The sequence below is a fragment of the Ochlerotatus camptorhynchus genome, unplaced genomic scaffold (genome assembly GCF_037179485.1).
Source record: "Ochlerotatus camptorhynchus isolate MF236.1 unplaced genomic scaffold, CSIRO-AGI_Acam_v1.1 ptg000002l, whole genome shotgun sequence".
Taxonomy (NCBI): Eukaryota; Metazoa; Arthropoda; class Insecta; order Diptera; family Culicidae; genus Ochlerotatus; species Ochlerotatus camptorhynchus.
The window spans coordinates 1,462,224-1,488,688 of record NW_027040494.1 but is presented as its reverse complement, the minus strand read 5'-3'; the positions used below and the strand labels follow the sequence as shown (position 1 = coordinate 1,488,688).

At 39.9% G+C, this 26,465-nt stretch overlaps 2 protein-coding genes across 3 annotated transcripts in view; both read right to left on the bottom strand.

The window, feature by feature from the left end:
- Positions 1-21,749, bottom strand: part of LOC135706730 (CTD nuclear envelope phosphatase 1 homolog) — a 42,168-nt gene extending 20,419 nt beyond the window's left edge. For both annotated transcript variants that reach the window (XM_065228415.1, XM_065228489.1), the window contains exon 1: positions 20,949-21,749. In XM_065228415.1, coding sequence (XP_065084487.1) covers positions 20,949-21,053 — 105 coding nt within the window. In that variant the 5' untranslated portion in view covers positions 21,054-21,749. The remainder of the gene's footprint in view (positions 1-20,948) is intronic.
- A 2,602-nt stretch (positions 21,750-24,351) lies between these two features.
- LOC135706969 (charged multivesicular body protein 6-like) lies at positions 24,352-25,464 on the bottom strand. The gene is made up of 4 exons (XM_065228703.1): positions 25,264-25,464; positions 25,090-25,199; positions 24,598-25,022; positions 24,352-24,539 (listed from the first exon to the last, which is right to left on the bottom strand). The coding sequence occupies exons 1-4, from the start codon at positions 25,336-25,338 to the stop codon at positions 24,499-24,501; spliced, it is 651 nt and encodes a 216-aa protein (XP_065084775.1). The 5' UTR covers positions 25,339-25,464; the 3' UTR covers positions 24,352-24,498.
- Positions 25,465-26,465: the final 1,001 nt, after the last annotated feature.

The following is a 26,465-nucleotide window of genomic DNA, read 5'->3' as shown; positions in this document are numbered from 1 at the left end:
TCAGCTTTTGAGATTTCGGTAAAATTTAACAGATTTCTGTAAAAAATTCTACGTGTGTACATTTAAAAGCAATCCTTACTTTACTCTTGAAATGTGCCGCACATTTCTTCCTAGGACTCCCATCAAATTCACCTCTGAATTCCTTTGAAATCACTCCTAAAGTACTATGAAAATTCTCATTGATAAAGCTTTTAAAATTTGGCAAAATCCTCAATCTTATTTTTTTTCAAATCTGAAGTGGACATCTTGAATATTTATCTTTGTTCCACTCCTGAAAAATTATGATTTTTCTAAGCCCTAGATTTCGAAAAATGGACTTGAAAGCGCGAACTGAAACCTACATTCGCAAACCCAAAACACAATCGGGTAGAGGAGAATTTCCCCTACCTGTTCATTTTGTAGGTTTGTTTGCAAAATGGAGTTGAGACCTTTTCAATTGTTGGTCTTGTTCTGGAAAACATGTCCATGTTCCAGAACCTAAACAAAAACAATTCAAGGCTCAGAACTAGGTTGTTACTGAAAGTAAATCCGTACCGGAATTATTAAGCACAATAAGAAAGAACGTATCGAGGATGTTGCAGTTCATTGCAGAATAAAATGTTTTGGAAATCCTGTAATGATTAATGATTGTAAAATACTTTAACAAATTATTTCTTGGAAATTTGCTTGACAAGAAAATTTAAAAATTTCCTGAGAGTTCCAGGTTGTTTTTTCAGGAAAAGTATAATTCTCTGAAGATTCCCGGTGTTCCAGGTGTTTACAGGTAGTAGACACCCTGATACTTCACTTCAAGTATATAATTATGATAGAGGCCAAACAAATTAAGTATAATCGCAGAGGATAGTTTTTAAATAATTGAGGGTAGAATAACCAAAACGGGCTACAAAATGGTGAGTTGACAACCTGGAAGGAGCGGAATAACTAGCCCTGGTCCTCACAAGTTCCTACTTCACGCCTCCCCGAATCATATGATAACAAAAGACTACCAGCTATGGACATGGACACAGATGGGTGGCGTAGCCTGGGCAATGTTGCCAGTCCGGCAATAGCAAAGTGAAGAGGTGCGACGCGAAGACTGGCGCGGTAACCATAGTACGGTGATAGAGGAAATGCTTCACCAAACCCGAGCGTCTGTTCACCATGGAGGTGCGGCTCAAAACGGCGTCTGTTCTCCATATTAGGAGCGGCTGATCACCGTCCTAGTGCCAGCGTGGGACTCTAAACAGAGCTGAACATGGAACTGCAAATCGCTCGGCTTCCCGGGTTGCGATAGGTTAATCTATGACGAACTTCAACCACGCACCTTCGAAGTCGTGCTGGGTAAAATGCGCAAACGCGTGATTGGTTGGAAGCCGATCAACGCGAGGATGTGCAAGTTGAGGATTCATTCAACTACAGCATCATCAACGTGCACTGCCCACACGAAGGGAGACCCGACGACGAGAAAGAAGCGTTCTATGCGCAGCTGGAGCAGGTGTACGACGGCTGTTCGCAACGGGACGTCAAAATCGTCATCGGCGACATTAACGCTCAGGTAGGACGGGAGGCAATGTATAGACCGGCAATCGGGCCAAACAGCCTGCATGCCGTTTCGAACGACAATGGTCAAGGATGCGTGAACTTTGCAGCCTCTGGGGGTATGGTAGTTCGAAGTACCTTTTTCCCCCGCAAGGACATCGACAAAGCCACCTGGAGATCACCTGACCAACACACAGAAAACCAAATCGATCACGTTCTAATCGACGAGAAATTCTTCTCCGACATTATCAACGTCCGCACGTACCGCAGTGCGAACATAGATTCGGACCACTACCTAGTTGCAGTATGCATGCGGTCAAAACTCTCGACGGTGCATAACACCCGTCGAAGTCGAACGCCGCGACCCAACATTGAGCAATTACGGGACGCCGGAGTTACCCAGAACTAAGCGCAGCAGCTGGAAGTTGCACTACCCACGGAAGAGTAGCTTGGCGCAGCTTCTCTTGAAGATGGCTGGAGGGACATCCGTTCCGCCATAGGTAGTACTGCTGCAGCGGAACTAGGTACTGCAATCCCGGACCGAAGAAATGACTGGTTTGACGGCGAATGCAAACTGTTAGTAGAGGAGAAGAATGCAGCATGGGCGAGAATGCTGCAACTCCGCACGAGATTGAATGTGGAGCGATACAGACAAGCGCGGAACAGACAAAACTCGGTTTTCCGAAGGAAGAAGCGTCAGCAGGAAGACCGAGATCGCGAGGCGATGGAAAATATGTACCGCGTAAACGATACACGGAAGTTCTATGAGAAGCTAAATAGTTTGCGCAAAGGCTACGTGCTAGTCGATATGTGCAAGGACTTAAACGGTAACCTTCTCACGAACGACTGTGAGGTGATTGAGAGGTGGAAGCAGTACTATGACGAACACCTCAACGATGAAGCAGCAGAAAACGAAGGTGGCACGGAGCACGCGCAGAAGACGACAGGCTACCGGCCCCTGGCCAGAGCGCTGCACTGGGTAATTGCCAAGATTTGGGAGGAGGAGATATTACCGGAGGAGTGGATGGAAGGTGTCGTATGTCCTATCTACAAAAAGGGCGACAAGTTGGATTGCTGCAACTACCGCGCGATCACACTGCTGAGTGCCGCCTACAAGGTACTCTCCCAAATTCTATGCCGCCGCCTGTCACCATTTGCAAGATAGTTCGTGGGACAATACCACGCGGAATTTATGGATGCCCGCGCTACCACGGACCAAATTTTCGCGATTTAGCAGGTTCTGCAGAAATGCCGCGAATACAACGTGCCCACACATCATTTGTTCATCGATTTCAAATCCGCATACGATACAATCGATCGAGATCAGCTATGGCAGATTCTGCACGAGTATGGATTTCCGGATAAACTGACGCGATTGGTCAAGGCGACGATGGATCGAGTAATGTGCGTTGTTCGAGTATCGGGGACACTCTCGAGTCCCTTTGAATCTCGAAGGGGGGTAGGCAAGGTGATGGACTTTCGTGTCTGCTATTCAACATCGCGTTACAAGGTGTGATCTGAAGAGCAGCGATAGACACGAGTGGCGCGATCTTCAGGAGTCCATCCAGGTTCTTGGCTTCGCCGATGACATTGACATCATGGCACGGAACTTTGAGACGATGGCGGAAACGTACAATAGACTGAAGGCTGAAGCTAGGCGGATTGGACTTGCCATCAACGCATCAAAGACAAAATACATGAAAGGAAGAAGTTCTATGGAAGACAATGTTAGCCTCCCACCCTGAGTTCAGATTGACGGTGACGAAATCGAGGTGGTCGATGAGTCCGTGTATTTGGGCTCACTGGTGACCGCCGAAAATGATACCAGCAGAGAAATTCAAAGACGCATTATGACAGGGAATCCTACTTTGGACCCCGGAGGACGCTCCAGTCGAATAAAATTCGCCGCCGCACGAAGTTGACCGTCTACAATACGCTGATTAGACCGGTGGTCCTCTACGGCCACGAGACCTGGACTATGCTCGTGGAGGACCAACGAGCCCTTGGTGTTTTCGAACGGAAGGTGTTGCGTACCATCTACGGTGGAGTGCAGATGGATGACGGAATGTGGAGGAGGCGAATGAACTACGAATTGCACCAGCTGCTGGGAGAACCATCCATCGTCCACATTGCAAAAATTGGGCGACTACGGTGGGCTGGGCACGTCGTAAGAATGCTGTACGACGACCCATTGAAAATGGTTCTAGAAAGCGACCCAACAGGAACAAGAAGAAGAGGCGCGCAGCGGGCAAGGTGGATCGACCAAGTAGAAGGTGAGCTGCGGACCCTTCGCAGACTACGAGGCTGGCGAAGTGTGGCCATGGATAGAGTAGAGTGGAGACGACTTCTTCGGACAGCAGAGGACAACAAAGCCTTAGCCTGATTGGCAAGGTAAGTACTACTTTGATTTCAAAATTTAGCCAGCCCAATTCTGATAAAATGTTGTAACTTTGAGTGAACTTCAATGAATGGATAAGGAGACTTGAAGTATTTCTTCAAATCTACAGGCATGCAATTTTCATACTGCCGTACTCTAACGGAACTATCTACCTACCCTCTTTTAAGACCATTATGTAGCTAATAAATTATCACACTAAAGTTTCATGTTAGATAGAATTTCCAATAAATTATGAAAATTATATTGAGCCATTTCAAACAAAGTTCCAATCAATACCTTTCAAATGACCTAAAGAGTACGAATATTGGACGCAAATTGATATCAATATAACACATTTGCATGTTTTTTGGTGTGACCCCAAACTTATGATCCGGAGTATACCAAGCTGAACAATGCATTAGGTCCTAAGTAACATTGATCGATTCTCTTCAATAACTTGGGTACTAAACCGTTTCTTGTCGTGTTTTTCGTATTTCTAACTAGAGAATAGTTTCTTTCATCGATTTGTGTGCTGAAAATAGCTGGGAATGTCTTTACATGGTCGTGAGGATGCAAAGAGAAAGTCGACGAAGATAATCTGTCCATGTTACTTAGGACCTAATGAATTGTTCAGCTATTGCTGAATTGCTAGAATAAAATCAGGTTGAAAGAAAATTTCATACGAAAAAGGTCTTTTTATTTCATGGAAGGTAGAATTTGAAAATTGAAAATAAAATAGGCCCCTTACCATAAAAAAATAGACCAGAGCCCCTAAGGATAGTTAAGATGGTCCTAACTTGGAATTCTCCCTAAAATTCTCCAGAAATTTTTGACAAGGTGCGCATGGACCCTTAAAAATCTTCGTAGAATTTCTTTGGAACAGCGCTTTTGCGTGTTTTCCTTGGTATTTTTTCACGAATCCATTAATCCTCCTCACAATCGTTGTGGAATATTCTACAAAGCTACATAAAAATATTACTCTAAAGTCACACACATGATTGGAGTTCTAGTCCAAAATTTTCTTAGGAAACATGTATACACCATTTGAGGTGCCTCTCACCTCAAATGGTGTATGCATGTATCCTAAGAAAATTTTGGGAGCGGTTTCAGAAGTTGAGACCGGCCATGTATTGGGCATAGCGAAATATGCTACAAGGGCAGGGCTGGTAGCGCTGATGCGATATAATAGTAGTGACTTTGGTGACTAAAATTACGGAAATAGTTACCAAATAGTGACTTGTAAATGCTAAATAAGTAACCATTTATATGGTAGATTAAAAATTAAAATACTGTTTGATATTTAAATAAACTTTTTATGACATGGAACTTAAAATCAAATTTCATAAATTCCTCTAATTTAATCGAATCTCACAACGGAATCTCCTGTGAAGAAAATTTGAAGTGATTTGAATAATTTACTTATGCTTACGTTATACATGATGACTAGCAAATAGTTATTCCCATTTTTATGATCTTGAATTTGATTCTGCGTTCGAAATCTCTAAATATTTGATATATCTAGGTAGACAACTTTGATAATTTGCTATGAAATTTTCACAGAATTTCTTCAGAATGATCTCAAGAACTTTTTTAGAATAATTCCTCTTCTCTTAAACTTAGAGGCAAATAAGCTTTTACAAACATAATATTGCATTCTTGAATTCTTTGCAGAACAATCAAAAAATTCTTGGAAATAGATCATTTTCTTAGTTGGAAACGCTTAACATCAAACATCAGAATTAAAGTGGACATTTTATACGATAGATGAGGAGATGAAAGTAAAGAGTTGATAGTTCCGTTATAGTGTGGCAGTGTAAAATTTGTATATAGAAAGTAGAAAGCGAACAAAGGATAATTTTGAGGAAGGTACGAATAGGGTAGAGCATCTCCTTTACCAAGCTCATCCGTTAATGAGGGATGGTGAGGGGTGTTTCCCCCTGCCACCACTGGCAAAAGGGATGATCACCGATTTGCTCATGTACCTCTGATGTGCGGAAACAGTTCTATTGATTGTTTCACACTCAAGTGGCCATCTGACGTAAACAACTACCCGATTCGTACCTTCCTCAAAATTGTCCTTTGCTCGCTTTCTACTTTGATAAAAAATTTTCACACTGCCCTCCTCGGTCGTATAAAATCTCTATTTTAAGTCTGATATTTGACGTTAAGCATCTCCGACTATGTAAATCGTTAAATTCACGCATGAAGTAATAACACATGATTAGTTAAAGTAGATTATTTTCGATTTTTATTGATTCTTTTAGAAACTCCCTGAAGGCTCCTTCCATAAATCCATCCTTAGAATTTCCATGCAATTAACCTCAGAAGTTTCTTAAATTTCTGCTTAGAATAATCTTGAACTTCTCCCTTGCATTCAATTTGAAATTCAATTCGTATTCTCCTTAGAATCCCCATAGTATTTCCTCAGAATTCTCAAAACAAAAATCCATCACAAACTTTAAAAGTCTTCTCAGAATTCCTTTGAGATTGAACTCTCAAAATTCGATTCCATTTGAATTCTTCTTGGAATTTATTTCAAACTCTTTAGAATTCTCTTGAAAGTATCGTCCGTAATAAGTCCAATTCTTTTAGAACTATCCGCAGAGATCATCTTTGGAGTTCACGGGATTTTCATGGAATTTTCATCAGAGCCATTTCAGAACTAATTTTGAATTCTTATTATAATTGGACCTAGAATCCTCATCCAATCATCATAGAATTCTTCTCAGAACTCTCGTTAAATGCACTCTCAATTACATTAAAATTATTTCCAAAATTGTTTCGAAGCTGACTTTTTGTCTCTAATAATATAAAAACATTGAAGCGACGCTCGTATGTGTTAAGGTAAGTTTAACTATATAGGTAAACCTGGCTTAAGATTTAAGCACATATGAAGAAATCGGTCCTCAGAACACTTAATTTTACATGAGACTTTCGTAGCCTGTACGTTGGTATTCTTCTCTGATATATCTTGGTGTCTGCCCTAGAATCCTTTAAAATTCTCTTTTAAATCGAAATTGAAGGCATTTCCCAATAGTTTTCCTGGTGTTCTAACGTTTTGCGGTTCACTGCTCACCCTTTTGAAAATTTTCAATTTTTTAACAGATATGTATATTTTGTTAAAACTACTGTAGACTTTCTTAGTGCCAAGAACTCAATTTAAACATTTTGTGAAAAAGTGACTTTAGTGACTATTTTTAGGGAAATAGTGACTTTAGTGACTTTTTGGTATAAAAAGTGACTTTTTAGTGACTGGCTTCAAAATAGTGACCAAGTCACTAAAAAGTGACCTGCTACCAGCCCTGCAAGGGGGAAGGGGGGTCTAAGCTGGATCAAACATATGCTACGTTATTTATGGATAACCCCTTAGAGTTCTTGCTAAAACTCCTTGCTAAACATTTGTTCGAAGCGTATTTTTCCATGGTGACTCAGAATTCCCTGCGTTTTCCCGGTTTTCCAGATTTTTCGGTTAACTGATCACCCTGCCATCACCACGAATGAACCCACAAAAAACATGTACTAACAGTAAATCAACGTTTTTGAAGAATTTATTGACTTATTGATCAAAATACTGAAAAATCCAACACAAAAAAGTGAATAAATAAATTACTGAACAAGACAGCAATTAGTTTTAAACAGTTCAAAGATTATGCGATTTACGGAGTTTTCAGTTAAAGCAATAACTATTGGATGCATTACTGAAAACTCAGCTTTTTAAAAACTCAGTTAAATTCAAATTGTGTGTTGCACTAGGCATGAACTTATCGAACGGCAAAAATTCGCACGCGTCTTCGTTCTTATTGTTACACCAATCACACCTGAACTTTAAAATCCGCTTGTATGCTATTTTCAGAATGCATCCCTTTCCACAATCGTCTACCATCCGTCCGAAGGTGTATAAAGGGTGCAACGAGCAAAAATTAGTACATAGTTACATTTTCGTAAATATGTAGTGCCATTTACATTATTCAAATTAATAAGCTAAGAATCACGGGACTCTCTCTTCTCTATGTTCTTCACCAACGTAGTTATAGTTTTTGTATGCATTTCATAGGATTGATAATGTTCGTTAAATTTAATAACCTGAAACTTCTCACATAGGATCAACAATTCACTATCGTTGCTTATAAAAATTTCTATTATTTCGAAAATGCTAATTATTTCCATTATGAGGATACTGAATATTGACCCTCTTTTGCTTAGTGCTTCACATTAACAAAAAACTTATTAAAAATTTAATGGATGTTTTATCAATATTGTATGAATTGAAATCAATGGCGAGTATGCACTAATTTCACTGAAATTTAAACACGTTACCATGTGTAAATGCGAAAGGCGATTGAAAACAATTTAGATGTAGCCAGCAAACAAGAAGTGACAAACTAATATGTTGGTTCGCTTCCAAATATATTTTAGGTTGGTATTCTTTTTTTTTTTTTTTTTTTTTTTCCTTTGGTTTGTTTTTCCGTCGATCTTGTTTTCCGTGCTGAGCACCAATGCTACCGACGTGCCAGGAAGGCAGCTCCCACACCTGGACCCTACCTATCGACCCATCAACTCATGAACCAGGGACCAACGGCTTTACTTCCCATCCGAAGGAAGGCGTGATCAGAAATGTTATGCCTCAGAACATCCCCGCGGCGCCGACTGGGATTGAACCCAGGCCTGCTGGGGTGAGAGGTAATCACGCTTACCACTACACCACCGGCGCCGTTAGGTTGGTATTTACCCAACCTAAAATTTAGGTTGTTTATACTTAACATCTACGTTGATTCAAACTAAAATAACAGTTAAGAATAATACGTATCTAACAACCTAAGTTTTGGTTTAAACAAATCTGTTTATGTTTGAAAATAACTATACCCTTAGTTTGAATCAACCAAAATTTATGTTGAGACAATACGATTATATTGGTAGAAACCAGGTGATAAAGTCGTTTATTTTAAATTAACTCACTGGCTTGCAACAAGAGATGAACTAGCCTCAGGCTAAAAATCTCTAAAATAAAGAAAAAAAAAAAAAAAAAAAAAAAAACTGGCTTGCAACAAACAAATATTGAATCAAAATTCAACAAGAATATTAGTTTGAACTTTCCGACGCCGGTGGTCTAGTGGTAAGCGTGACTGTTTTCTAACACCCCAATGGGTCTGGGTTCAATCCCAGCCGAGGTCGGTGGGATTTTTCTGAGGCATAAAAATATCTGGTCACGTCTTCCTTCGGAAGGGAAGTAAAGCCGTTGGTCCCGGCCCATGTGTGTTGTGAATGGGTGCGATATCCCACGCAGGTGTGGAAGCTGTCTTCCTGCACATTCGATTGTCGTCAATGGATGCCAATCGATGTCCGTCGGTGATTGGCACTAGATTGCGGAACAGAGACCGACGTTAAATAAAGGAAAGAAGATTAGTTTGAACTTCAACCATATTTTTGGTTGTTTCAAACTAGACTCATTCTTCTCCGTGCACGCTAAACATAAATGCACTATATTTGAGTTGACTACTTTTTGTTCGTTCCACCCTTTAACTTGGAAAACTAAATCTTTTCTTGAGGAAGACAACGGAAAAAAAAACCATACGACACAAGAGCAATGCAATAATTGAAAAAAAAAAATGCTATGTACAAATCAACCTTCATACACATCTACAGAAAACCTGCGGCTGCTCGCATATCATCTTTACCAAAATCAACAACACTGCTTATGCTGAGCATGTGTGTGAGTATAGGATACGATGAATCAAACATGCAGCGAGACGCACGAGACAACGATTATGATGATTGGGGCAAGAGTAGAGCAAGGCGATTTTGCACTTCGATGGGCTATTACCTAGTTGGGAAGTTGATGTTGTTGCCGGGAGGGTGGAACTCACTTTGATTGAGCTGGCTTGCAGTTCGTGCGCTTTGATTTTGTCGTTTAGTCATTATGGCTTCCGTTCGGTTTGTCACACCCCGACCGACCGGAGAGCTCTTGAACTTGATAGTTGATACAGCGGCGATTAGATTAAAAGCCGCTGGTTAGTTTGAACGCAAAGCCGAGAAACGGCGTTTGATTAGACGAAAATGTCTAGACTAACATGTGCAGAAGGTTTGTTGGTATTTGTTTCACTATGTCAGATGTATGCAAGCAAAGCTTATTTCATACAGGGTGAATTTAGATTATGGCAGATAATTGTAAGGGTTAAGTTAGTCGGTGTTAATATCGAAGCGGAGAGGTGCTAGTTTAGATCAAATCTTGGATCCGTCTTCCAGAATTCCTTAAAGGCTTAAAGTCGGACATTACTAACTGAAAAACTAACGAACAAGCGAAACAAAACATTATCGTTCACTTGCTAGCGCTAATCGTTTCTCACTAACATTGACTGCAGGCTCACAATGTGCCAATCTAAAACTGACATTAATTGGCATTTATATCACCTGCTCTGCTTCGGTCCTGCCATAGGCACTTATACGCTCTTAGCGGTGTTCTCAACCATTTATAAGTAACCCCTGCTACGTACACCCAGCACATCGCACCAGACCTTGCTTTCATTCAATTAAAACACTCGACCTAGTAGGACAGTTGTAGTAGTTCTACTACAGAAATAAAAAAAAAATTGAGCGTCAACCATATCTACATATATCAGTACAGCACGTATAGCTACCCAGTTTGCCGCCACTCTCGCTTGCAGGACGAGAAGCGTTGTGTGGTGTGTGGAAACAAACATGCTGATAGGATAGGTTAGTGCAGTTAGGAGGGACGACGAGCGAGTGCTTTAGATTAAAACTGTTTTGTTTATGCGGCAGATTTGCTACCGTGCACGTGCTGCCGCAACTGTTGGTTGATAGATCGGCTGTAGCCCTGATGATAGGAGAAAAGCCGTGAGGCCGCGGTTCATTTACACCTTACCATTTTATTTTATTTAATAGACTGTGAGCCTGAATTTGCTGCAGCAACAACATACCTATGCCATGCGCCTCTCTATCTGTATGCACTCTTGACAGAGAAAGAGAGCACATATGGGAAGCAATATTATTGTTTACGTGTTGATAACATTTAATGTTAATGGTTCAATATTTTTATACATATTCAATTTGTTTCGGAGGAAGCACGATAGCAATCAACGATCGAAAAAAGATTTGATCGAAAACATATGGATTTTATTTATGAGATTGGACAATTGCAAGATTAATTACAGTTGCAAGCCGTTACTGCCCGTTACTCAAAGCAGTATTGGTATTGTGGCCTTCTGGATTTAGAATAGAAGCTAAACAATATACAGTCAGGAATCCATATTGCCGGATTCCTACAGCTTATGGGATTTTCACTGTGGTCATTTGTTTTAATATATAAATATACTATCGTCAACAAAGTTGTTGTACTAGGTTAGACCAACAAGCCTGTGCCATTTGATTTAGGTTTAATTGGGGACTGCGCCGCTTCACTTTCATTTAGGTTCAACGTAGAATATCTCGTGAACCTGGCCATATAGAAAGTTGTTGTCTTGAGCAAAGTTGTTCAGGTGACCAAGTTCTTTGGGATGGTGGTCATATTAGTTCAGAACTCTCTCATTACGTGGCACTATTGTGCAAATTAACTTCCTGTATAAGCTGTACCTCGAGATCTTTTCCATATAGAAGGTTACTGTCTTGAGCAAAGTTGTTCGGATGACCAATGTCTTCTGGATTGTTTTCATATTAGTTCAGAACTCTCTCACTACGTGGCAAGTTTGCATGCGAACTTCCTGAATATACACAAATTATTTTGGCAAGGTGCGTAATAACAGAAACAAAAATTAATCTGTGTTTCATAACTATAGAGCCAGATAAAAGTTTATTTTTCACTGTAAGATTAACATCGATTCAGCATGAATTACAGTATGGTAATAGTGCGTAGGTCCTCCTTTGTTCTCAACCAGTTCAAACAACCTATTCGGCATGATTTCAACCAAGCTGCGGCCCATCGATTCTTGAATTCCGTTCCACGCTGTAAAGACTGCGCGTTTGAGCTCTTCAACATTTCTGTACTGCTTGTTGTCTGCATATACTTTTGTCCAGTCAACTTGATGGTTTTGTTGTAAGAATGGTAGCAAATGGTTTTGAAGAAGCTCCTGATTGTTCATTCGTGTTGTCACCAATCCACTCTCACAAAATGCTCCCCAAACCATCAAACTACCACCACCAAAGTTGCGAGTGGAAAAATAACGTTGCTCTTTCCGTAAATGCCTCCAGTAAGAAAAAATACCATCTGGTCCATCCAGATTAAATTTCTTCTCATCAGAAAAGATCAGCTGAAGGAATAAACTGAATTGACAAATTGTTTAATTCTGAATTAACACGGTTACATACTTTGCCACAATCTCTACGAATGTTGTCTCGTGCAAATTGAAGATGAGCTTCTTTATGACGAGGCAAAAGTCGTGGAGCTTGCTTCAGTTTTTGTCGCTGTATGTAAGAAGAGCCTTTCTGGATCAACAATAGAAAAGGGCCCAAACCGTTCCAAAGCCCTTTACTCACAAAGCTAAGGCCACCCACGCAAACCAACACCATCATCGGATAGAGGAAACTTCCACCTACACGATGATGGTGTTGATTTGTGTGAGCAGCCTTCGATTTGTGAGGAATGGACTCTGGAACGGTTTGTTTACAAATGCTGATGGGCCCTTTCTATTGTTGATCCAGCTTTCAATGTTCGGTAGACTGTCGAACGCGAAACATCTAGTGATAGTTCTGCCTTTATCTGATTCAAGCTCTTTAAAGAGTTGATTGCAGCTTGAATTATTCTGCGTTGCGTCCTTTCAGATAGCTTTTCTTAGGTTCTCCTTTTTTATGTCCACCATATCCTTCAGGATCTCTCAAAAAATTGCGGATAACGTGATGTGATCTGCTTAAGCGGCACGCAATTTCACGAATACTAACATCACAGCAAATTTCACACATTTCAAGCTGAACATTGCATTAGGTCCTAAGTAACATTGATCGATTCTCTTCGTCGATTTTCTCTTTCGTTAATAACATGACCACATAACCACATCTTGTTGTGTGTGTTATATCTGGATAGAGCTGGAATTAGGGCCTAACAGCTTTTGTAAACAATGACTTCTCTTGATGATTTCTAGCCTGCCCATATAGGACTTTGCTGTACAATGTGAGTATTTCCGGAATAGGGGTGGGGGGCGTGTAGAGACCGGATGTCGATGCAAGACATCATTTTGTAATCCAAGATGGTGGCTATCTGTTTAAATGCCTGTAAAATGCCGTACAATGGGTATTTTCCGAAAGGGACGACGGTTAGATAATCGATATTGGACGCCATTTTGGAATCCAAGATAGCCGCTATTGGTTTTAGAAAAACTGTCAAATACCCTACAATAGGGTATTTTCGGAACGAGAACGACGTGTAGATGCAAAAATGCAATGCCATTTTGGAATCCAGTATGGTGGCCATCTGTTTTAAAAATACTGTCAAATACCCTACGCTACAATATAGGTATTTTCCGAACGGGAACGACGTTTAGAGGTCGAAAATTGATGTTGGACGCCATTTTTGATTCGAAGATGGCAGATATTGGTTTTAGAAAAACTGTGTAATATCCTGCAATATGGGTATTTTCGGAACGAGAACGAGGTGTAGATTTCAAAATTCGATATTCACCGCCATTTTGGAATCCAAGATGGCAGCCATCGGTATAAAAAAAACTGTCAATACCCTACAAAATGGGTATTCCGGAAGGGGGACGACGTGTTGAGGCCGAACATTTATGTTAGACGCCATTTGGAATCCAAGATGGTAGCCATCGATTTTATAAATACTGTCAAATACCCAACAAGATAGGTATTTTCGAAATGAGAACGAAGTGTAGATGTCAAAGTTCAATACCCACCGCCATTTTGAAATCCAAGATGGAAGCCATCTGTTTTAGAAATACTTTCAAATACCCAACAAAATGGGTGTTTCTGGATCGGGGACGACATGTAGAGGTCAAAAATTGATGTTGGGCGCCATTTTAAAATTCAAGATGTCGGCCATCGGTTTTATAAATACTGTCAAATACCCAACAATATGGATATTTTCGAAACGCAAATGACGTGTATATGTAAAAATGCACGATATGAAACCTTATTTTGAGATTATGTAACGTTTTGAGAGTTGGTGCACAAGAAGATTGAGGACCCTACTTTGTGATTTCTTGGCCGCTCAATGGATCTCCTCCAAATAGGGTAACGGCGATGGATACTCGACAATCGGAACGAAAGGGGAGGAAGTAAACGTTTAGATTACTGCTTTCCGAGTGACAGCATGCCTCCTCGGAGATTTGAATTTAAACTGCGTATATTTTCAGTTTGTTTTGGGGTTTTTTATACTATGTCTTAACAATCATCTTAACAACATTTAACGAGTAATACAAAACAGAATACAATTACTCACAGTGTTCGCAACAACGCTTTTGTATTGCGACACTAAAGCTTTAGGCGTAACTTTGCATTTCTCACTTCTAGGGGTAAACAAATTAAATGAAAGTTGATGGTGAAACCCGGAGTGAAACGCAACACATCTGTAACTGCATAAAATTTGAGGTTCATTGGGTGGCTAACATTTGTTGATGATTGGTAAATCGAATTCAGTCATTTGCAAGCAAGATTTAAGGTAATACGATTTTGCTTTTTTTTTCTCTCCTTTCTATGTGTCAGTGAATTGATTATAATTGATGCTGTAGTGGTGAGTTTTCATCATGCACTACCGCAACTAATGTAAACATAGCTGCTAGAGTTCATTATTATTAGGTCGAATGTGTAACAGTTGTTAAAAAAATAAGAAAGGTAAAGAATATGTTATGTCCATCTTACTGTAAATTTCAACCTTCGTCATTTTTAAAAAGATAAAGATATATCTTTACTATCCAATATTGAGACTATCACTACATTTCTATTCAATTTGCCAATACTATCGACCTACCACCTCCCAGGACACCCCTTCCTATTCAGAAAATGTCAAGTCATCATAGTAGTTAATTTATTCAACATCACACTTTGGTTACATACGACCTGTCCAAAAGTGATTCCAGAGCTCAAACCTCCAGGTACACGGTAAGAAAAAATATCCCAAAGTGACTCATTTTCACAAATCTCGGCAATAATACATTGCAAGAAGCCAAAAGTAGGTAATGTGGGTCGAAGAGTTTTCATTTGATTGTGTTCAATTAGTGTGGAATTGACAATTCTTTTCTACCCAAAAGTAGGTGAAAATGATTATACTCAACGTGATTATACTCAAAGTCAAAAGTAGGCAAAAATGAACTGGCCGCTGGATATTTTTTCTTATCGTGTATGTTTTTGTTTTCGAATCATTCTTTTGCCGCCTTTTGCATATCATCAGCTGATGGCTTCGAGCAGTGCAACCAGAATATTTATTAATAATACGTTAAAAAATATGCTTTTCGAAGATTTCTGTTAGTTTTGAAAATTGAAAACTTATCATGGTCAAGGAAATGTTTCCAAGACCGGAATATTGGTCTAAGGACTCTCATTTTATAAGCCCTGAGGGTAAAAAAACTCCCCTAATCCAGAATCAAGAGAACTTTTCAAAGCATGAGATATCAAATAGAACATTTCGAAGTCTCAGGTATTTGATTTTTTTTACCTTGACTTTTCTTCTGTGATCTCGAAAACATTTCTATGTTTGAATCATCTTGTTACTTTTGGAGTTTTGCACAGGATTTCTATAGGATTTTTTCAAGCGGAGCCGGCGGTGTAGGGGTAGCAGGCCTGGGTTCAATCCCAGTCAGCCCCGCCGGGATGTTCTGAGGCATAACATCTCTGATCACGCCTTCCGTCATGAGTTGATGGGTCGATAGGTAGGGTCCAGCTGTGGGAGCTGCCTCCCTGGCGTCGGTAGCATTGGAAAAGGAAAACAAGATCAAAAAATTCCTCAGAGATCGTCCTAGAACTATCTCAGGTATTCACTTACAATTTGCTCTATAATACTTTAGAAATTATCTTAGGTTTGGACAGCCATCAATCTGGGTGATCGCACACTATTTCTATGCGCTCTGTACATTCCACCTGATCGAGTCCGGGAAAATGAACTCATCGATACTCACTGTCGGTCAGTTTTCACAGTTATCGAAAGTGCCACCCCAGTTGATGAGATATTCATTTTTGGTGACTTCAAACTGCCAGGCGTTTCGTGGAGTCCATCTCATAGCGGATTCCTGTATCCAGATCTACAGATCTACATTTCACGCAGGAGCTATTAGCCTTCTCGACAACGCTTTCTCAAATTAACCATGTAGTTAACGAAAACGATCGTAGTTTGGACCTCTGCTTCGTGAGCACACAGGACAGTGCTCCATTAATTTCCTCGGCTCCTTGTGAACTAAGCTAGTTCCACAAAACCCTCCTCTAATTGTCACTGTTAAGGACAAACTCATGCGTGATTTCGACGATTATCCTGCTACGGTTTCTTATAACTTCCGTAAAGCTGACCACCGTAGCATCATAGATGAATTGTCTAGCATGGTATGGGAGAACATCTTTGATCCAGAACACGTTGAGGCTGCAGCGCAAACCTTTTCACATGTCTTGGCATATGTCATTGACAGACACGTCCTGAAAAGAACTCACCACAAAGTGTCTCACCCTCCCTGACAGACGAGAGCATTGAGAAGATTTACGAAGTATCGCACGCTTCCTCTGAAACTACATTATGTGAGGCTGAATCACATGTACCAGCGAGTCAGTCGTGAATGCTTTTCAAGTTTCCAACGAGGCATCCAGCGCAAACTTAAGTTACACCCGAAACCCTTTTGGAACTACGTGAAAGAACAACGCAGGGAATTCGGCCTCCCATCGTCTATGGAATTCAACGGAGAAGTTGCTGCCACCGTTCAGGATATATGCCGCCTTTTTTCCGACAAGTTTGCCAGTGTATTCACTAATGAAATACTAACTGACGAACATATTGACCTGGCTGCCAGGAACGTTCCAGTAAATGATCAAACGCTGGGTGCGATTGATGTTAATGCTGAGATGATTTCTAAGGCCGCGATTCTGCTCAAGTCATCCTTCAATCCTGAACCTGATGGAGTTCCATCTGTATTTTTGAAGAGACATACAGCTAGCTTGTAAATTCCGCTTCTTCACCTGGTCCGAATGTCTCTCTCCAGTGGCATATTTCCATCTTGCTGGAAATTTGCGCATTTGGATCCCGTCCACAAAAAAGGAAGGAAACGAGCTGTGGATCACTATCGAGGAATTACATCGTTAAGTGCCGTTTCGAAGCTATTCGAGCTAGTGATTATGGAACATTGCAACATTGCATATGTTGTTGATAAGGCGTCAAGAACTTTAGGGTTCATTTTTAGGATAGCTAAAAACTTCACTGATATCTACTGTCTAAAATCTCTCTATTGTTCGCTTGTTCGATCGACGCTTGAATATTGTTCAGCGGTTTGGAACCCAAACTACAACAACGGTGCTGAGAGAATTGAATCTGTTCAACGTCGCTTTCTTCGTTTTGCGTTGCGTAGATTGCCTTGGAATGATCCGTTTGGATTACCCAGTTACGAAAGCCGTTGCCAACTTATCGACCTAGAACTTCTCCGGGCTAGAAGAGACACAAGCAGAGCCCTAACCGTGGCCGATATCCTGCAAGGAAGGACAGATTGCGAGGCTATCCTGTGGTAAATTGACCTGAATGTTCAACCCCGACCGCTTCGTAATAACCTTATGCTAAGACTGCCTCTACGTCGCACAAATTATGGAGCATACGGTGCGATTTGCGGACTGCAGAGAACCTCACTTCAAGTTTCCCTGACAATTATTCCCTTTGAATTCTCATCTGAATTCCCTTGAAATCATCCCTAAAGTTAGTTGCAAATTCTCATCAAATACATTCATTAAAGTCCATAAGCTGATAAATTTCTGCTAGGCCCCTATGATTCTTTAATATATGGGTTCATGGAAAACATTAAATGTCCGACGTCTTTAATATTTATTTACGTTCCAGATTCATGAAAATTTCTCCAAGTCTGATTGTATAAGGTAAATTTTATTTTCCAGAATCTACTCCAGAATGATCAAGTTCTAATCTAGATAGAGCTGGAATTAGGCCGTAACAGCCTTTGTAAACAATGACTTCTCGCGTAACATTTGAAAAGGGCCTATGTCCAAAATGTAAACAATCCAGAAAATGAATTGTAAATTTTTCCGCCAGTATTTAATTCCTATATAAATAAATTGAAGTATTTTAGGCATTTATATTGTTCACAATAACAATAGTAACTATATCTCAGTACACAACATCCAAAACATGCGAAACGTTTTCAAAAATACATGAAAATCGATAAAAATTTAATATCACAGTAATAAGCCTTTTTGTGAATCTTTAAATGGTTAGGCCCTTTTTGTTAAGCCGTTGTGCTTGTCATCATAAATTGTAGGCCCTTTGCTAAGCCTTTTCTTAACGTCAAATAAATCATCGGCCCTGCCTCAAGCAGTAGGGCCTAGCTACGAAATGAAATTTTTCAATCATCGGCCCTTCTACGTCGCTAGGCTTATGAATGGAACCTCATCGAACGAAAAAAAATATATGTTAGGCCCGAGGTTAGGCCGTTTTAGCATGAATGATTGGAAAAATTTCGTGGATCGGCCGTTTTTAAAATCAAGTTATTTTTAATGATGTTTATCGATAATGCGGAACATTCCTATACGACTGGTAGCTAATTAACAGTGCTACAGAATGGTTTCAAAAATCGGTTTGTTTACATTTTGATCATAGGCCCTATTCAAATGTTACGCGAGACTTCTCTTGTTGATTTCTCGAAATTCAAAGCACGCCTACACAAACCAACATAGAAGTCTTCCTCTACTCGATGGATATGTCGATTTGCCAGGGAGAGCCATGACTTCCGAGAAATCATCGAGAGAAGTAATTGTTTACAAAAGCTGTTACGCCCTGATTCCAGCTCTATCTAGTAATAGTAAAAGTGAATAATGAGAAAGAGAAAGTGGTATTTTGAAATGTTTTGAAATTTTTGAGAAGGTTCCTTGGCGTACTATTACATATTCTCTTCAAATTTACGAAGATTTCAAAATTCTATGAAAATTCCAGGTTTTTCCAGGAAAAATAATACTCTCTGGGAATTCCCGGTTTTTTTTATGTATTTAAAAGTTTTTAAGGACTTCAGACACCCTGATGAGAAGCAGGTGAATTTTTAAGATAATTAAAAAAAAATCTGATCAGAATTCAATAAGAATACATAATAAGCAGAATTTAATAGGTGTTCTGGAGGATAATAACAAAAGTTGAGACGTACATAACACGCAAGATACTCGAAATACGCTACGAAGGGGAGGGGCCCCAAATAGGTCAAACATATGGTACGTTATTAATGCATGATCCCTTAACGTTATTGGCAATTTATCAAGGGTACAAAATATTTCAAGTGCATGGGCCTGGAGTTTGAACCCACGATTCAATACTTGCTGAGAAATCCAAGCACGTTAAAAAAATCTAATTTTTTTTTATTCAATTTCGTTTTCAAATTCAATTCGTATTACTCAATGACCAAACATACACTGACGTTAGGGCATTTTCTTTACTTTGAAACCGGTTAAACAACCTGCCGTTACGTCAGCATTTCAAACAACTTGTACGGACAATAATATTCCGTTTCCGTTTGTCACAACTGAAGGCTTAAACTTTCTCTTCTAGTCATTCCAGTAAGATTTTTTCGCCGGCCCGGCTTACCATTTGGCGCCACCAGAACGTCTTTGACCTAAGATAAAAACATAAAACTGAAACGTGCTCGATGTATCAGACGCTTCTGAATAGAAGAAAAATCGTCCTAAAGCAAAATAGAGAACATTATTTCGATTGTTCAATGTGTTCAATCAGGGATGGCAATTATTTCTGCTTCGGAAAAAAGTAGGGTGAACCTGTCGGTAGCGGGTAAATCAAACACTTTTGTTTACATTCTGTCAAGCATGTTTGGTAATGACATGATGACTATATATACAGCCAAGTGAATGGAATTGGAAATTGAACTAGGGCTACTTCGAAGAGAATGTCGAAAGAAGCAACCAGGTAGGTTTCCTCTTGTGTTTGTTTTGACTCACATTATTCGTTAAGTTGGACTGATGATAAATATTAGTTAGGTAGGTAGTAGGTTTATGAAAGATTATTATACGGTCTCTTTTGCAATCTCCTGCCAGTACCATATGTCCCTATTGATCGACTTTCGTTTTCTTTTGTCACGAAACTATCAATACTTGGGGACGTTAACTTACGTCACTGGAGCGAGATGGTGCATGAAAGTGAATAGAACTCTATATTTAAAAAGACTGAATAGATTGTTCATGAACGCAGAAGAATATAGTGCATGAAATCCATGCACACGATATACGATTTATAACTATTTGATGCTTCAGTTCCACCATACCGTTTCCAATGCATCAAGGCACATCCCAGCCGCGTCTAATGTGGACCCTACACGATTGCTTGTATTGACAATAATCGTATTGTCAATACATTCTATATTGACGTCAATGTATCGAGATTGACAATATTTCTGAATTCACATCATCAATATTATTGTCAATAATTCCCCTTCGCGTCAATATATTGATGCATGTGGGGTTTGCTTAAGGGTACGGCCAGGGTAGACGCGATTCGCGACGCGACGCGACCAATTCAAAAGAATCTTATTATTTATTATCCTTGCGTGAGTCGCATCGCGTCGCGTCGCGTGTCGCGTCTACCCTGGTCGTTCCCTAATACTCTACTGAGAAGCAAGGACGAAATTTGACTACCTTTCAAACTTTGCAAGGGAGCATTTCTTTATTCTTTCTTGCCGTGATTATTTGTTCCTATCGGAGATGAAAATATGTGGGGGGATGGTAGATGAGTGGTAACGAAGCAAATTCGAAGCGTTCATTCTCCTCCAAGCATGCAAACTTCTCTGACACTGCTGTTGCTGCTACCGGTCTATGAGAAGTGTTTCTGATGTAGAGGGGGTCGATAATTGCGGGTACGGTTCTATGTGAATTATTGGCGAAGCCCCGTACTTGGGCCAACACTTACCGCTCTAACCTGTCGGTTGAACATGTAACAGATGCAGGTCCATATTTTCGATGCTAACACTAGGAACGCACGAAAGTTCATTTGAAATTGAGACAACATTGGCATCGTCCACCAGCACTGCTCCCGGCGTTATCCTTTCGCCCAGCCACGGTTCCCTCTTCCAGCGGGTTGAGTTCCGACGACGAAGGATTATTTTTCCTAGGCTTGCAAGCACTATCTTCTGCTCAAGACTTTATCGGAATACGGATGAACTGCAAGCACTCCACACTACGATTACGAGTACATCAACTACACGCGAAAATCACCAAAATGAAACCAAATTTGCTGATAAATAAAAAAAAAAAATCTTGACGACGAAGACGAAAAAATGCTCGCGCTCGAAAGAAATCACATTTTCTTCTTCTTCTACTACTGCTGCTGCTGGTTGGCTGGCAAGGCAATCTTCGCTCGCCTTTTCTCGGTTGCGGCGGCCCCAAAAAACGCAAACTCTCTCACCACATACACGCACGGCGACAGACGGGGATGATTTTTGCAAAAAAATTAAACGCTTCTTCGCTCCCGAGCGACGGATTGTACGAAAACTTTCCACAAAATTTTCCGATCTACTCCAATACACGACACCTCGGAAGATGACACGGTCGAACGCGATTTTTTTCCTATTTTCCGCGACACACGCCAAGAGGAAGGAAAAACTTTTTCTTGGTCAGCTTATTTTCTGTACTGTATAGAGGTAACCGCGAGTAGTTCGGCCGTCCTTCCTGCGCTAAGTTGTGTGTCTTGCCACCAAAATGATGCCTCCTGTGTGTGGAGTGGAAGAAAAACTCTGCTCTAGTCAGCGAAAAGCAGGCAAATTTTGTGGAAGTGGGTGTGCGTGTGTGTGTGAGATCTGTCACTCAAAATTCAAATTGACAACCGCGGCAGATGGGGTACTAGAATGTTGTCATTTTATGTCAACCTACGTGGCAAAGTTCACTTTTCGGGGAAATGTAAAAGACGCACTCACACATTATGTTACGTGCAGCAGAAAAAGCAAACTGAGGGGTTCGTGGATTTTCCTAGCTTGGGACCGAAGAGAGTACCAGAGCCGAGGGGGCGACACATCTATATCTTAATTCCAGATACTCAGCAAATCTCACGCGTTTCACTCGTTTCGAAATCGTTAATGCCAACCAGTGGAAACTAACGATTCCAAATTGGTTCAATACTTGACCAAGTACTTGACTGGCCTATTTGTCCCAAGCAAATCGATTATCATTCCCATTATAGTTGAAAGTCTAGTACTACACTATGTTTGGTTTGATTCGCTTACACGCTAACTTGAAAGTACCCATTAGTGAATAAAAAAATAAGAAAAGTGACTTAACTCATTAAATGAGTAAAACCATAGAGGTAACTCTAAGACTAGAAGGTCCCGAAATAACGTGCTCAACTTTTTGGCTCAGCTCTGGTACTCTCTTCGGTCCCAAGCTAATCGATTCACCCCTCGAAACATTGGAAAATACACGAACCCCTCATTTTATCTGTCAAACTTTCATAGTGAATCAAAGCAAACATAGTGTAGTACTGGAATTTATACTAGAATGGGGTACGTTAATCGATTTGCTTGGGACCAGTAGGCTAGTCAAATAGTGAACCAATTTAAAATCGTTAGTTCAGTGCCAACATTTCAAAGGGGCGTAATTGCTCTTGTAAACAATGACTTTAGCCGTCAATTTCTCGCGAATGAAATCTTACCTCTCCAAAATAGCAATGCTAGCTGGTAAAGGAAACATTCCTCTACCTGCTGGTGTCATTATTTTTCATGAGTGAGCTTTTACTCGCGAGAAATCGACGGCTAAAGCCATTGTTTACATATATGCAATTACGCCCCTTTGAAATGTTGGCACTGAGTTTCGAATTGATTGTTGGTAAAACCAAGTTTACTCATTATTGAGTGTTCGACGAATACTTCAAAAAATGGGTTTTTTATTTTTTCTGCCCATGGGTAAACAGTAATGTTTTTTAATGTTTGCTTCATGGGGCTGCCTGTTATTAAATTTTAAACAGGTTAAACTAATAAAAAAGTATAATTGTCAATTTATTTTTCATTATTTTTATTGAACAAGAATCAATATTAAACGGATTCAAATATGTATTGGTGAACATTTAGCTATTTCTTATACATTCATTGACCAAACAAGGCATTAAGTAGTGCTTCCGTAAGATCGTTTTCCTCATATGAGCACAGCAGGAATCAATTCGATGATGAATGTTGCTTATCGAAATCGTTCAGATAATTGAGCATATGTCGTTTTCCTTCTCGAAGATCTCTGCTAATCTGGAACAGGAACACTTGTTAGAATTTCAGCATGGTTTCATGTCTTATTCTTACCTCGTAACAACCGGAACTGCCGTCCAAAGCACTATTCTCCTGTGCTCGTTTTTAGCCTTAATGAACATCGGCCGAGATCACATCTACGAGAATTTCGACCGATTTGCAAGAATGACAAGACATTTCGCAATCTGAATACACCGTGTTTTTATGTTTTCAAATCATCAGACTGTTGTCAATTATTACTATTATTACTAATTTTTTCTGCCTTAAGATATTTTCAAAAATGAAAAAAAAAATACCCTTTTTAATCTTTTTGAAAATACCCATTGTTTGACATATAAGAACAAAATATAAAAAAAATAGTACAAGATACTCATTACATGCGTACTTTCGAGTAAGCGTGTATGAAAGTTTGACAGATAAAATGAGGGGTTCGTGGATTTTCCGATGTTTCGAGGGGTGCATCGATTAGCTTGGGACCGAAGAGAGTAACAAAGCTGAGCCAAAAAGTTGAGCACGTCTCTTCGGAACCTTTTAGTCTTAGAGTTACCTCTATGGTAATGCCAAATGTGGTTGAAACGAAAAAAAAAAATCTCGGATCGAGATGCGCAATACCACCCTAGATTTAGACCACATTCAGTCTATTAACTATATTCTCATTTCCGTTCAAATCGTATTTTTTTTGTATGTAAAGTATGGTTCGAACGTAAACCAGAATATTGGTATATATTTTTAATTCTTCAAAAGATTTGTCATTACGTAAATTAATATTCAAGAATTAAACTAACTGCAATGTAAATAACATGTTTCGATATTAATCGAGATTGTAAAGTGGAAAGAGAGAAGTTACACGCAGAGAAAGAATGTACAAACATATCCGAAGTAAGCTTCTAATCAACGGAAGGAGAAAAGACCTGTCTGGAAATATCCTATATAAATAGGTTATCTAATGAAAGGACAATGGAATGTATATGTCATTTTTATCTCTGACAACAATAAATATTTATGAACATTCTTTAATATTTTGTATCGAGTTTATCAATATTTACAACAAAAATAATGACTCATATACATCTATGAAAGTATTCCCCATCCGGGCAAGTATTCCAATCTGTAGGTCATCGATTCGCATAAAAGCAGGCATTCAAAATAGTCATTTGACTGGGTTTGTTGCTATCAGTATAAAAACGGGCCGCATCCATCGCTAAACCTTCCCAAGTAATTCTAGAGCTTGGCTTAAGCCTCCAGGGCTATTTTCTTGCCAGACCGCTCCGAATCTAGAAGTCAAGAATGTTGTTAGGTAATAATAATACTTCATCAACGAATAGATGGTACCTTTCTCCTTCCGCCGCTTCTCGGGCGTCGGTTCATCCTCGGGCACAACGGGCAACCTTTCGCCAATATCCTCTTCCTCTGTAGCCTTCTCCTCGTCTTGGCCTCCAACGAGCTGCTCCAACTCGGCCAGCACTTCATCTTCGTCCTCCTCGGTCAGTACACCGTTCAGCAGTGCGTCAATCTCCTGCTGCTTTTCGATGCTCTCTCTCGTTTCGTCCAGTATCTGTTCAACCTCTTCGATCGAGAGGATTTCGTTCACCTTCTTCAGTGCTTCGTTGCCGACCTTGAGGCCACTGATGACCTGCGCTTCCACCTGGGCAAATTCGATGTCGGACGCTAGTTTCTCTATCGTTTCAATCTGAGCGTCCGCGTTGGACAGGAGCTTTTCCTGGTACTTCTTCTTACGAAGCAGCGTTTTCGCTCGTCTAAGGTTTAAGATTTGAAATTTGGCCAGTTATTAAAACCGATGTACGAAACTCAAAAACTACTCACTCTTTTCGACCAGTCGCCAAACATTTTTTCGCCATCTCTCGATCTTTCCCCAACTGAAGTTCAATCCGTTTCTGGTACTGTTTCAATTTGTCTCTTTGTTGTTTAAGTTGCTATTGGGTGCGGATAAAAGCGAAATTTAATCGAACTTTTGATTTCTGCTTCGCGTCTACTTACCAGCACTGCTTTGTCGTGTTCGGTTACTCTGCTCACTTTAGCTTTACTGCTCGATTTACCGAACAAGTTTCCCATTGTATGCCTGATTTAATGATATGCTCTAGGGGATGTAACTAAAAATTACTAATTAAATTACTGATAAATCGCTTAATAAACGCAAAAAGTTGATTCCAAAATCAGCTGGCGATGAAGAGGGGATGAGTCAAGATGTTTTGGTGTTGTGACAATTTGCGTTTTTGTTGTTATCAAAGTTTTATTTTTGTTTATCTCCCCATGTGTACCATGTGGTAAATTTTAGTTGAGAAGGTACTAGAATATCGCGACCATCGAATGAAAAAGGTCTATCAGCTTTTGTTTACAAAACTATGTAAGCCCTTTCCATGCAAAGCATAGGCCGCCTACGCAAATCAACAGGATAATCGATTAGGAAAAATTTCCTCTACACGATGACGCCATTGATTTACGTGGGCGGTGGCCTTCGGTTTGCGAGGAGAGGGCTTACAAAGTGTTGTTTTCAAAAGCTGATAGGCTTTTTTCAATTGTTGGTCGAGATATGTTTTCGATATCGAGGATTTAATCGCGCAGGAATACACTGTCCCGAAACATCATGTTATTACAGAGCAGTATATTGAATGAATATTTTATCTATTGTGGAAATCTAAGAGAAGAGGTGACAACCCGCATAAACGAGAACCATAAATTGACCTTACCTAAAATGGTTAAAAATTGTTTATAATCCCTGCTAAACTTTAACTGAAATGGTTATGGAACTTTACATGAACGTTTAATGATAAAGTTTCAACCTTATGTATTATGGTTTTTTGGAACTGGACCTTACAAATAATGGGTTGTTAAGAACCATTACCATTCCAAATTCTTGTTTTCTCCATACATTTTCAGAAAGAGAACTATATAAGAACGTTTTTACTTATGATTTGAGAACATTAATGGTAATGGTTATGGTAGTCAGTAAGGTCCATTAATGGTTTTGTATTATCGCTCAACTTTACGTGGAATATATCGTGAATTGGTAATCAGTAAATTACAGGCAACCAATTCACTAAGATCCAGCAAAATAAAATGGCAACCTGCTCGGTAGAGCCCATCTCGGCAAAAAAATCTAAGTGTGTAGGTGAAACTTTGCTCATTCTGGAGCGTAACAAGAATCACAAGGTGATACGTTTATGTTCGGTTCGTTATGT